General features: G+C 44.5%; 2 protein-coding genes across 2 annotated transcripts in view; both read right to left on the bottom strand.

Annotated features, from left to right (window-relative positions):
* Positions 1–2,332: 2,332 nt before the first annotated feature.
* Positions 2,333–13,568, bottom strand: part of CMTM3 (CKLF like MARVEL transmembrane domain containing 3) — a 73,000-nt gene continuing 61,764 nt past the window's right edge. The window contains exons 2-6 of the mRNA XM_065733143.1: positions 10,503–10,635; positions 5,966–6,121; positions 4,500–4,595; positions 3,625–3,742; positions 2,333–2,559 (exon numbers count right to left, since the gene is read on the bottom strand). Coding sequence (XP_065589215.1) covers positions 2,531–2,559; positions 3,625–3,742; positions 4,500–4,595; positions 5,966–6,121; positions 10,503–10,607 — 504 coding nt within the window. The 5' untranslated portion in view covers positions 10,608–10,635 and the 3' untranslated portion in view covers positions 2,333–2,530. The remainder of the gene's footprint in view (positions 2,560–3,624; positions 3,743–4,499; positions 4,596–5,965; positions 6,122–10,502; positions 10,636–13,568) is intronic.
* Positions 11,128–13,542, bottom strand: LOC136046549 (chemokine-like factor). Its single transcript, XM_065733145.1, has 4 exons — positions 13,457–13,542; positions 13,214–13,372; positions 12,739–12,834; positions 11,128–11,287 (listed from the first exon to the last, which is right to left on the bottom strand). Exons 1-4 carry the CDS (start codon positions 13,517–13,519, stop codon positions 11,183–11,185), a joined length of 423 nt encoding a protein of 140 aa, XP_065589217.1. The 5' UTR covers positions 13,520–13,542; the 3' UTR covers positions 11,128–11,182.

Here is a 13,568-nt window from a genome sequence, read left to right as displayed (position 1 = left end):
ATCTGGAATTACAGAGAAACCGGTGCTCCCACTGCTTTTGATCTTTAAAGTCTGGAAAAGAAGCCAGACAAAAGCCAAGCAGACTACCTCTGCCATCCACCAGACTTTAAAGTATTGGCTTTAAAGGAATTATTTTAATTGGACTTTCTTCTCTGAAAGGCTGTTCATAAAATACCCAAATGTATTTTATTTCAATCGTGGGAACAGATCTTTTTATTTAAAAGGCTGGAATCAAGCAACCACTTGACCCTGGGAGCTAACTGCTTAGAAATAAATGATTTCATCAAATACTTGAATTGTGTGAACAGGCAATTCAGCGCGTGCTTGATGAAGTCCTGAAGCGACCAGTGTGCAAGTTTGCTTGATTTTTGTTGATTTTGAGTATTCTGATGTGTAAATTTAACAAGGTTTTCTAGTGATTGTGTGTCCTTTGGGTTTACCCTTCTTATTTTACAATGTTATTACTTGCCACTAATTATCTGATGCCTACTAAATATGCAAAAACTAATGCTTGGTTATCTATTATTCTTTGTTTAAGTAATGGTGAAGATTCTCCTTGCAAAACATGTAACCATGTGTGATTGGCTGCCATTGCTGTCCTCTGCTTCCCAGCATGCAGTGTCCGTCATGTCAGAGTTATTCCCACTGGTCAGAGGCAAAGGTATTAAAGTGTGATGTTTAAGTAAAGACATCCAACATTTCTATTAAAAGAGATTTAATCCAGCATGGTTTCTAAATATTAACCATGTACTGGTTTCTGGCTGTGGCATGCAGTACACTTAAAAAAATACAAAAAAATACAAAACAGTTGAATACAAAAAGCCCAGATCCCCTGATGTCACAGTGAGTGTCAGTAAAACATGACAACAGAGAGGAAAAAAAAGGAGGGTTTCAAACAAGAAAAGGTCCAACGAGTTCTTTCTCATAAAAGCAAAGATTTTTTATCACATTTGGAAGCAAACATCTGGTTTGCTTTTATTCCTTCAGGGGTCTGAGAACAGGAGTTGTAGAAGCTGCCTGGTAGGCATCTCCAAATCTGGCCAGCACCTTCCCAAGCACCAGCTCGCTGTCAGGTACCGTGCTTTTGCCTGTTAGCAGCCAGCTGCCAGCAGGGAATTGGAACCCAAGCAGTCATTTTGATCCAAATGAAATCTGCTTTTGCTGTTTTTGCTCTGTTTTCATTTATTGTTAGTACCATCTGCTCTCATTTTAACTATTTTTTAAGCAACACGTTCTGCTATATTAATTATTTTAATGTATACAAGTTTCTTTGAAACATACCTGATGCCATATATGAGAAGCATGCCATGCTGTTTCCAAGTAACATGTGCTTACATGTGGACACACACCTTGTAAGTTATTTTGTGCTACCCATGAAAGCACATTCTTGTAAATTCAGGTTTTCCCCAAAAATGTTAAAGTAAATCTTGTCCTTTCACGAGGAGGAAGGCTGAGAAAATTCATTTTGTGCAGACATTCTTCAGTTTGGAGGTTGGCTTTTTTTTACCTCTTCACAGTGGAAGGAAATTGCCCTCTGGGGGCCCAGGTATCCTGAGTTTTTCAGATACAATCATCTGTTCTGTGGACCCAGCAGAGCAACTACTTCTCATTGGAGGACCAATGCTGGCAAGACAGAGCATGAGATCAGATGGTGATACCTTGCACGCAAACATGTGCAGGCTCTGATAGGCAGATAGTGTGGTTGGGTGGCATCTGGCAAGCCTTCCTTACCCATATGTGCAAGCACACATACAAGGGCTTCCACACAAATGGTAGGAAGGGGCTGATAAGATGCCTCTTCTGTTCTACCACATGAACGGTGAAATTGCAGAAGATGAGAACATGACCCCATCCAGGCAGCTTAAAAAGTGATAATGTCTGACGAGCCAGCTCACCTAAGGCACCATTACACTCTGAGATCTGTGCTTGCTGCTCATTTCTAGTTGTCACTTGTTTGCTATCAACATTTACGCAGTAGATAGTGATGTACTGAAACCAACTATAATCTGTGCCTTGATGTGGTTGAGATAGTGGAATGCTTAGACTTGAGATCAATACTGGTAGTTAATCAAGAAAAATATAAGTGAGATAGAGGCATTCTGAGCCTCTTTTCTTTGGCACAGCAAGAAGTATTAAAGCTATAAGTGTTAGAGACTTGGAATTAATAAAGCATGTTAAAGGTTCCGCTGTAAGTTTTAAATACTGTATTCCCATATACTCAGCACGTTCTAGTGCTGAACAACAAAGGGTTATTTGGATGTAGACCTCTAGCAGGTTGGAATGTGTAGAAGCCTTAGTTCTGTATTGTGAATCCTTATTTCTGATATTATATTTGAAAGAGTGTTTAATGGTCTTGGAAATAGTCTCCTTTGCTACATCACTGCCCTACGCTTTGGTGATTCCATAAACAGTGATGTAGAAAGAGAATATTGAGACTGAAGTAAGAGAGATGTTTCAGTTGGCAGTGCATTCAGCAGAGAGGAAAGTGCTTGATTATCTTCCCTTCACACTCGGCTGGTGTTTGTTTTTTTCAGTCTGAGTCAGAATCCGAGTTCTCATCTGAAATTTAAAACAAACCCAAATAAAACACAATAATGAGAACAAATTGGAAATTGGAGCAGCTTTGGCTCTTGCTGAGAGACCTGCTGCTCCTCTGTGGGTGCCTGCTTCGAAGGATGTGGCATATTTAGGAGGAAATTTGTAACGTGCCAGTTCTTACTAACCTGCTAATACAGCTTTAAATGACAAAGGACTTCTTGGCAGAAATGCTGCTAGGAGGCACTTGGACAACAGCAATGTAGACAGCGGTTCAAATGAAAGAAGTTGCAAGGATATTTCTGTTAGTGTGACCACCAGGAGGAAGCCTGCTTACAGTGTGCTTCCTGTACCAGAGTACTGCTGTTCGGTGCAGGTCACGGTTATGCACTGCCAGTTAAACAGACCTGAAAGCCAGAAGCTCAAGGGCATTAAGAAATCCCAGTGGGCCTATAGAGATGCGTCTTGCTCAAGGATGAGACAGCTTGCAAGAAGCAAGAGAATTCTGTCCCCTGTAGTTGACAGCCATGGAATAAACGAGGTTTTGTGCTGGAGCAGCAGTGCTGTGGGGCAGAACACCTTCATGGTCACATCCCCGACTCAGCTGCATGACCACGTGTATGGAAGTTGAAGAGTTTTTCTCCATCTCCAGGCCAGTAAGATTCTAACTTTACACCCTAATCACCTGATCTTGTTCTGAGGTCATTTCAAATGGCAGGGATGAATGGTTTTTAATCTCTTTAACAGTCTGTTTCCTATCATCTGTTCCTTTAAGTCATCTTTCACAAAAATCTGTGCTGCACAATAACTTCTATAATTGGATTTAGGAGTTCAAAGTTAAATGCCACACAACTCTGAGAAACTAAATATCAAATTCTTGGCTTGTGAGGTTCTTAATAAATCACGAACATTCCAGTTCTTCTGGTTTAATACTGAGGATCTTCATAATATGGCTTAGTCAAAAACTTACTATGAAATGTTGGTAGCCAAGAATACAAACTCTTGCTGTTTGAGTGCTCTGGCTGTCACACAAAGGGTGAAATAGAGAATCACATTTCATGCTTGTATGGCCAAAAAGATTTTACCTACCTTCTGACTTGCGCCTTTCAGGGGACTCAGAACTGCCTTGCTTGAGAAAAGTAACCAGGTCATTGAATGTAATGTAGAAATCGATAGCGTACACTATTGTGGCTATAAATCCAAACACCTAAAATGGCAAAATAAATGTGATCCTTAACAGCATGTCTACCAATGACAAACCAAATTAACCGAGTGACAAATTACAGTAAGACCTTTGTTTTGAAGTTGTGTATGATTTGGGATTGCTTGGTAAAGGTCGGTGGCTTCCAGTACTGGGTATAGTTCTTCACTAGCATGTCATGTCTTTATGCAAATTTTATGGTGCATAAATTATTGATGCCTAGAGTCAATTTGCAACTGGAGAAGCTGTATCTTATTTCTGAACACACAGTGGTGATAGTGAAGGCTCTCTTCTGAACAGCCCATACACCAGAGGGTAAAAGTGATGACTGCTTTTGTTTCAATTTATGCAAGCAAAATTATGCAGTTGAAGCACAAAGGTGAAATTACTTACTTGGGACCATCCTTAGTAGTTAGATGTATTATTTATTACTGCTGTTTTCCCTAAATTTGAATATCTTTGTTTATTGCAGGAACAGTTGAGCTTTATCTTCCCTGTACTGCTAGTGAAATTGCAAATCAGAATTAGTGTCTTCCCAAAGTCACACCATTAACTTTGAGCAGCAGCCCTAGGATGAAAACAGCTATTTATTGAGCCTGTTTTTCGAACTATTTCTTCCCTGCTTTTTAGGCAAATTCTTCATTTATTAATTGGCAGTGTTTACTAGTTGCAGTGGAGTCAGAATTTGTTTCTGATGTGTGTTCATACACAGTTCACCAAACTACTTAAGAGGAGAGCTTTCATGATTCTGTGGTCTACTTACTCCTGCTGCTTTGGATGCTCCATCACTGTATTTTGAGACAGCAGCGATTGAAATGGCAAAGTAAATAACAGCAGCAGTGACACAGCGCAGGAAATCCTGTAAGATAGGCAGTGTGACAGTATTAGATCAGTCACGTAATTCCAACACACACAGTCCTCTGAGAATCACTTGAGCAGTTGTAAACCTTGGATGTTGTTACTGGACTTCCCTGATGCTGGAACATGACTATAGCATGGTACTTCGCAGCAAATGAACTGTTCATCTGGGAAATACTTGTATATGAAGTATGACTGAAATCTTGGTATTATCTCCTGAGAGAGCAGCTCTGCTGGGCAGGAGCCATGCCCTGTAACACAAGCAGTGATGTGCTGGAGCAGCCTTATCTGTGAACTGTTCAATAAATGAAGAACTGTGATTCGTAGGGCATGTGTAAATCACGTGAGCTGAAAGAATGGTATCTTGACCTCTGTTCACGATCAGATATTCTTCCTTTTCAGGGCAGAGGGATGGGTAATTTACTGTCTCAGAAGACAATTCCTATGAGAAACTTAATTTGTCTGGAGTCAGAGTGAGGTCAGTTACCTCCGTTCTGTGGCTGGAATATATTGTGGTAATGGAGATAATAAACATACAAAGGTTTTTTTCTTAGTTTTGGATGATGAAATTGAGATTGCTATCTGAAAAGCAGGCAGACTTTCATAGTCACTACCATTGTTTTATCCACCAAAGGCCTTCCTAATGCTGTTCTTACAGATGGAGAGCACTGATTCAGATCTCACTAAAAGTGAACTCGTGCAAGGCTATACCAAAGGGAGAGCCCAAATTGACTGCATTAGTGATTTATTTACTTTCAAAGAATGTGTACTGCTAGATTAATGCTTCCTTTATATTGTGTTTTTGAAGCAGCAGAGACATCCAGTGGTCACTGAGCAGTAATTACCTGCAACTGCAAATGCAAAAATATCCTAAAGAGCAGCCAGCAATTGTGTGAGTGAGCATCCCTCTGCCAGCAAGAGCAGCAGGACATCTTCACATAACACGAGTAATTGTCTGTCTGCATATGAGTATCTAAATGCATGTGAGTATCTGCATCTAAACAGCTTTTACCTGAGAATTTAGTAACAGTCAAGTGTATGCCTCAGTTTTGCTTCAAGTGGAGCAGTATCACTGAGACCTCAGCACTGGGCAGACTGAGGATGATGCTGGCTGCTTCTGAAAACCATTTGCTCCAAATCAGGCATGAATCCTGTGCTCTAATAATGCAGTGCTTTGTGTCAATACCTCAAAGGCTGTAGTATGTTGTAGAACATAGTTTAAAGAGTGCTTTGGGACCTTTTGAATGAAAGGTAATGTGGACAACAACAACAACAAAAAGCTGTTAGCAGCCAGCCTAAACTCCATATCATCCCTTTTCTGAAGTTATACTGTACAGTTAAATCTGTGGTTATATTTCACATTTCACTTACTGTCAGAGGCCAGTAGAGTCCTTTAAACTTCTCATTAAGTTTAGAGGCATAGGCAAAAAAAAGAAACAATGCCAGCAGAAATTCTAGGAGTGGTGCCATCATGAATGCGGAAGCTGAAGATGCAATATAGCAGATAAAGATGATAAATGACAGCACCTGGAGTAAAAGGAAAACACTTGTTATTTGCATGGAATGGCAGAGCCTCTGGCAGCTGAGCAGCTCTGAAGAGTTGGGCTGATGATGGCATATCTTGCTTCCTACTTCTTTTGCACAAAATGAATTTTCTTGTTTGGTGAGGAATAAATATGAAGTTGTGTCATTTATTTCAGTATGCGTACAATTGGCTTTCCTGAGAGCTTGGTAGATTTTCACCTATTGGAGCCAATAATTTGTTCTGCATTGTAAACAACTCTTGACAACATAATTCTGGAAGTGGAGTGTAACTTTGCCAAGCAAGCAGAGCTTTGAGCTTTCAACCGTGACAGGTCACATTTGAAATGCAAATCATTGCTCAGATACCCAAAGTAACTCAGCATTTCTAATGTTTTTACATTTGAAAGAAATCACACCTACTGATAGTGGATAAAAAAGACTGTAGTTAGTTATTCTGTGATTTCTTAGTCCCTGGTTCCAGTTTCTCAGTGTGGACAACCGTTTTAGAGAGTATTAGCTACCCCCTGTAGATCTATTTGTCACCATTTGATGGTTGGACTAGATGATCTTGTAGGTCCTTTCCAACCTAATGTATCTTATGAAAATAATTACAAATAGCACATTTTCCCATTCAATTGAAATACACACTAATATGCAGTTTATGGTTCAAAGTATTTCTACGGCAGGAAAAATGATCAGTGACCAAAGGTTTTGGTTGCCATAGGGTAGGCACTGAGGACTAGATAAGGAGGATTTTCTTAATTTTCAATTGGAGTGCTTCTGACATCCTTGTTCATCTAGTCTTAAAAATAGACATACTTCCCTCCCACGTGGCACCTTGGAAGGCAGATATGGCTTCCTGAATAGTCTTAAATGTTTCAATTGAGATGACAAGTATATTTGCTTCATTGAATTTCAGAACTCTGGTTTTTTTTCATTGCTGCAGGTGTGCATTCCTGTGAGAGCATCACCTGTACCTCAGCAAATACCTGTATTACCCTTGAAAGGTAAGACATTAATTGCTCCTATGAGAGTCACTCAGTCCACAAATACATGTATCAAAAGAGCCCATTTATGTTTAGGGGGCAAATAAGCAGTTCAGTCCTGCTGAAGTGATTTATTAATGTAAGGAATTAGCAAGTTTTTGTTGTAAATTCAGGAAGAATTAGTCAGTTCTTGACCAGGATGACAGTGACTGGAATGTATTGTTTAGATTCATTAGGACTGGGTGGTGAAATTTGAGAGGATGTGACATTTTTAGTAAGAAACTATATTTATCTTTAAAAGCTTATGCATTGTTCCTGTTTTGTTAGGTTGTAAGAAACTGGTCTGCATCAGAGCTGAGTTCTGTTAATATTTATCCTATTATTTGCCTGTTGCTTGCATACTCTGTGCAGCCTTACCAGAGTTTTCATACAGCAAGGGAACTCATTTGATGTATTTTACATGGGGAGAGTGATGTTTTATCAGCTGTATTAATTTGTATTCACACTATGGGTTTTCTTTTGCCCCTGGGGTTGCATCTTTTGAGAGCAGTTCAAGAGCCTGAGCTGCTCCTGCTGCTGAGGTCAGTGTGGTTGTGGCTGCCTTCGCTATGGAGCAGTATCTGGCTGCAGACTTCATCATGTAACCAGCCATCAATTCAAGGTGTGAAATACAGTCAGTTCCAACATTTAAAGCAACGTGCTCTGTAAGGGAGGACTGGTGCAGTGCTGAGGTCACAGGCAGGATATGTGAAGGCGTTTGCCTCCCCTGTGCACAGAGACCCAGTGCAGCCCCTGGGGATGACATGGATGCCAGGAAACAGCTGACATCATTTTGCACAGCTACACACACCCTGCTGTGCTCCTCTCACTGCTCATGGCTAAATGTGCGTTGCTCATATACTCTCCGCAGAGAACAACAGGTTGGCTTAAATATTTCAGAAGTGGCTAGTGGTGATCTCTTTTGGGCAGCAGTGTATTTTGTTATTGTTTGCTGGCAGAGAGGAATGCCTCAGTGATCTCTGCTCCTTAATTTTCCATTGCACTCCTGGTGCAGGTGAAGCTCTTGGTCCCCCACATGCAGCAGCAGGGCTGGCTGGCTGCACCCAGGGGCACGGGGGTCTGCAAGGAGCCTGTGTGCAGAGCAGGGAGGTTTCAGTCGTGAACTGAAGTTCAGAGAGAGATGAGAAAAGAGGAAAAGGACAGGCACAATGGTTTATACATTGTGCTACACAGGAAGATCTCATATGTTCATACCATATTTTATTAGGAACTACAAAAATGTTTTGGTGGAGGATGAGAGTATGGATGGTATACTGACCTTTAAAACAGCAACTTGAGTGCTAAGGGAAAACAAACAGCTGAAGGCAGGGGTTTTAAAGTACATGGAAGAAATAATGACACAGGGAAAGAGTAGAAAGGGGAGGGGGAAAAAGGGAATTTCGTCAGCGAGGGTGGTAATTAGAAAGCAGAGGAGCCAGACAGGAAGAATAAACAGCATCAGGAGAGACAGCGAGGCATATACGCACATTTGATGTTACTGCTGCTCAGTGGTGGCATGGCTGTCCCAGATGGAATAAAAAATTCATAGGAAGATCAAAACAACTTCCTTCTCTGAATAACATTTGAGAATATAATTAAGCTTCTAGCAGCTATCAGCTTCATCAGCAGCATGACTTGTTCCAGAGGAAGAGCCAGAATGCCTAGCACTGGTGGCCCACAGAGCCACGTACATGCTGACATGAAGAACCACACCCCAACACTGTGAACATCCACTTTCACTTCATAGAAGAATGTACCTCACTGTTAGGTTTTTAAAAAGCTGCCCTCAACCAAGTCCTGGGCTACTGGAGTTTCTTTATGAGTGTTCTGCCAAGGCTGAAGGCTTTCCTTCCCAAAGGAAGTCCAGATTGTCCACTCTGTACATCAGGACCTCAAGAAGGGCAAGATAAGGAAATGGGAATGGTTGAGTGGCCTTTGTCTTAAAGGTTAGCACTGAGTGAGATGTGGTAAAATTATGACAGCTGAACTGATTGTATGGTGGTTGCTTGTGTTGGACAAAACAAAGCAGTGTAATGAAGTGACATCCACCAGTGATCTAGCCAGTGAGGTCACTGGGCTGAAGGAATTTGCCAACTTTGGTTTCCTTTCAGCCACAGATTGTAAGTAGAACCATCCACTCCAGCCAAGGTATATTTGCAAGTTGCTTTCTTTGCTTCAGTGGGAGACATTTTTCAGAATTTGATGGTTTGCTTTTTTTGACGTTGAAGAGAAACAAATGACTTGGTATTTATTTAACTGCACAGAGAAGCCCTGATCTACCATGTGGGGATGCTGATAGTTGCATGACTTTAGAGACTGACAGATGAAGTGCACTCCCTGTGCCTTGGGAAGGTGCTGGGTAATAATGATGTATTCAGTAACAGTAATGAGAAGCTCTGAATAAAAGGCACTGTTCAGAATCTGCACTTGGACAAACCCCACCCAACATCAGCACTATGTCACAGAGGAATCAGACGTTCAAAGCAACAAACACACAGTTAAAGCTGGATACAGTTACACTTAATAGTAATGTAGGCTCATCTTCAAATATTCGGCCCCGTATTCCTTTAGCTGTATGCAGGCTGGATTCATTCAGGGGTCTGCGGTTCTCAGGGATTTCTCCTGGCCAAACTCACACTACTGGAGAGAAACTACCGCTGCCGTGTGCTGTCTGTGGGGCTGCGAGCAGCTCAGGGTGGGCTCGGGCTGCAGCTTCGGGACGGCCGGCCCTCGGATAAGCCCCCTTGTGCCAGGACAGCGCGGTTCTTACCGCTATGAGGAAGCACAACCAGCCAGCACTTCCCTGCGGCAACGGAAGGGTGAGTGATCCCATGACCACAGCGGTATTTCTCAAATATACCATCCTCTGGAGGTGTTACAAAGCCAGGCTGTGTGGCAGTTGTCACTGAGTGGCTGGAGGGTTGTACAGGGAGTTCCAGTGGAAGTTACAGTACGTAATGACGGTGCGCGCCAGTGAGCAGAGAGGAATCGGGCTCTGCGATCTCCCGAGTGCGACCACAGTGTGAGCGCGGGGCGGGGGGAGCTGGAGCCGTCGGGGCGTTCCCGAAGCTGCGCCCTACGACCCGTAACTCCCCGGCCCTGTTCCGAACTGCATTCCTAAATACCCACTGCCCGGGAGGGATTCTCCTTCGCTCCCACGCGGTGCTGCTGCACGGGTCGGCCCTTCTGCCTAAAGTCCGCGCATCGAAACCGGACGTTATCGACCGAGGAGGGGCTCCCGCCCAGGTAAGGAGGCGGCGGAAGCGTTTATCCGGGCTCCCGAACGCGCTGCGCCCGCCATCCCCGCCCGCCCGGCTCCGCCGACCCGCAGCAGCAGCAGCCCCGCCCCGCGCCCTTACCGCCTCGGCGAGCAGCAGCTGCCCCTTGCGGGAGCACAGCAGTTCCCGCGGCAGCAGTGAGCGCAGCCCGGCTGGCGGCTCGCCGTCGGCCCCCGGCTCCTCCATGGCCGCGGGACGCTCGGGGTTTGGGCTGCTGGTTGAAGGAGGGAAGCGGAAATCATGACACTGCGGAAACGTGAAAAAAAACCACAACCCACCCCCAACCTTTCAGCATCCCCCAAACGTGCGGCGGCTGCCCCTGGAGGGGCGGGGCGGCCCGCACCCCCCCGGCCCCTCCCCGCCATCCCCAGCAACGTGAAAACCGAGGGACGGCGCAGCATCAGCTGCTCCTCGGCCCGGGGAGGCTGACGTGGATGGGGTCCTCGGCCACCAGCGAGGGTGACAGATCTGTTCTAAGCAGCGTGCTAACACACGAGTCGTTTTCACTTCAACTACACAAAGAGCGTAAAATAACAGGCTTTTATTTAAGACAATTCTAAAAGTAACTTTCTTACACACGGAACAATCTTCCGAAGTTTAAAACGGTGAGAGTGCAACAGTGAAACCACGTCCAGGAATGTAGGAGTACTTAGCAACAACATTTGCAAAACACTGAAAGCTGAACGCACGAAAATCCATATTCTTTAATAAGTGAGCAGTAAAACAACCACTGAGGATCTCCTTTCACTGCAATGGAAGTCTTATTTTGCAGGAGTGTTCCTTTCCCTTGGTCTGCTCATGCTGATCTTCTGGGAAAGGACAACGGCGTCGACAACACAGAGAACAAGCAACACAAGACCAAGCACCTGCAGAAGTAACAATCACACAGTCAGTTTCCTCTCATGCTGCAGTGACTTACCTACCATTCCTCAAAGCAGCAGTAATTACATCTCCCTAAGCTGGCCCTGGCTTAGATACTTGTGATGTGAGACAGCTGATAAATAACATCCATATTTAAATCCCCTCAACCTGTCAGAAAGGAGTCTACGCCCCGGCTCAGTCTGATGTTTGTCTGAGGAGCTGGAAAGGAGGTTCCTCCTTGAACGGGAAGCCAAACCTGTGCTTCTATCCAAAATGAAAACCCTGCTGTCTCTGTAACAACTGCCTCACCTACTTTTAGCCCAAAGTCAAGTGAGCAGCTGCGGAAACAAGCCTAGAAGGAAAGCAACAGTGCCTCTCTTCTCAGGTTTTCAGTTCAAAGCTTCTACCTGAAACTGGAGAAAATGCATACAAGTATTTGAAAACAGCTTCAGGCAGGCAGCAGGAGCAGTGCCTGCAGAACGACTGCACACACAACTTGCCCAGCTCCCGCCTGTGTGATCTCGAGTATGCTTTTTTTTTTATTCCAGCGTGTTTTAAAACTGCAATATCTGATCAGCAGGAGTAGTGCTAAGGCACACCTTTCCTGGACGGCAGATTTCAAGACAGCTTGTGCCCTAGGAACACAAGCCTAAGGGCAGTTCTCTTTGTCTCAGCACTGCAGATGCCATACATTCTGCCCAAACTTGTTCTCCAAGCTTTCTGCTTGTCTCCTGCCCTCAGCTTTAACTGCTACTCATCTCACCACTGAGAAATTATTTCCTAGCAGCCACTCACAAAGCACCCTTTTTGCTTAGCTTGTCGGTACTGATGAAGACACAGCTTTGCAGCTCTCTGACTCTTAAGCTGATTTTGAAAATCTTCATGGGACAAGTTCCCCGGGTGATTTTTCTTCCTTATTTTGTTGGTTCCTCATCACATTTTAGCTTTGTTTGTATGTGAGGAAACTGAAGTTTCAAAATGTTCAAGACTGAGTTTTTCCCTTTGCTGTTTGCTAGTCACATTAGTTTTTCTTTGAATTAATACCACTTGCTTAAGCTAGTGAACTGGTTGGATTACAAGCATATGAAAATCTTCAGTGTGAAAAGACCTTTTCAAGTGCTGTAGTTTTCTTTGACAAACTGAGAAACAACACACATCACAAGGGAAGTTCCAGCATGTATGTGCTGCCACTACTTCAGTGAGAGGAGGTGTTTCCCTTACATCCTGTAACTGAACTGGATGGCACTAAGAGAACAATGTCTTCTCCCACCCAGAATTTCAAGCTCTGGCAGTAAGGGCGGGTTACTCACATCTAATAAATGAGATAAGCTAAACGTGCATCACTTCTGTTGGTGTCCTCTTCCATAACCACATTATTTACAGTGTTATAAAAATGTAACTCTACCAATTCATATTCGCCTTAAGAACCAAAGCCCATTAATATGTTCCTACTCACTCCTCCAGCCAGCGTCCCGTGATTGGTTTTGATGATGACTGCAAACAAGCCCACGATTAGGAGGAACACAGCTGCAATCACCGAGTTGAAAATATCCTGCAAAAAGGCAGCGGAGGCAAAATGCTTATTGCGGTAACCGACACCTGCCGGGCGGGACGGGAGGAAACCGCCGTGCAGCCGTGACGGTGGGGTTAAATTGCGAGAACCACGTAGGACCAACGGTGCCACCCAGTGGTTTGGTGCGGAAAAGAGCACCCGTGCGGCTGAACTTCCCCGTTTCACCTCTCTTCTTTTTTTTTTTTTTAGTTGAATTTCTGGAACCCGGCTACGCTTCCATAGACTAAAACAACACGTATATTTGAAAAAACCAAACAGAAAGAGGCTAGAGGAGAACACATTAAGATCAGAGCGGTCCGCCCACCACCACAGGTGTGAGAAGCGCTGAGCCGCGCCGCCCCAACGCGCCCGCACTCACGGCCAGAGGCCAGAAGAGCCAGGAGAGCTTCTTGTCCAGCTTCAGCAGGTACAGCAGGAAGAACAGCAGCGTGACCACGGCCTCCATCACTGCCAGCGCCGTGTAGGCTTCGTGGGAGCGGGAGGCGACGAAGCAGACGAAGGCTGCAAAAGCCACCACCTGCGGGAGCGGAAATGTCGCTAGCCGCGTGCCGGGCCGCGCTGCGCCCGGAGCGGCGGGCACACAAACACGCGCGGCACTTACCACGCGGGCGATCTTCAGCGCACCGCGAGCGGAGCGCAGAAACGCCGCGTCCACCGCTTCCATGGTACCGCCGCGGCTCTTACCACGCCCCGTGACCGGAAGTGGCGTGCCG

The sequence above is a fragment of the Cyrtonyx montezumae genome, unplaced genomic scaffold, assembly GCF_038088225.1.
Source record: "Cyrtonyx montezumae isolate F1298 unplaced genomic scaffold, pur_monq_1.0 scaffold_17, whole genome shotgun sequence".
Taxonomy (NCBI): Eukaryota; Metazoa; Chordata; class Aves; order Galliformes; family Odontophoridae; genus Cyrtonyx; species Cyrtonyx montezumae.
This window is presented reverse-complemented; position numbering and strand designations above follow the sequence as displayed.

Excerpts from the sequence above, each read along its gene's own strand:
- LOC136046549 (XM_065733145.1), bottom strand. The coding sequence starts at position 13,519 with ATGGAAGCGGTGGACGCGGCGTTTCTGCGCTCCGCTCGCGGTGCGCTG. Across the intron at positions 13,373-13,456 it reads CGCTGAAGATCGCCCGCGTG|GTGGTGGCTTTTGCAGCCTT; the intron begins GTAAGTGCCGCG and ends CCGCTCCCGCAG. Across the intron at positions 11,288-12,738 it reads ACGGGACGCTGGCTGGAGGA|GTGCTTGGTCTTGTGTTGCT; the intron begins GTGAGTAGGAAC and ends TTACTTCTGCAG.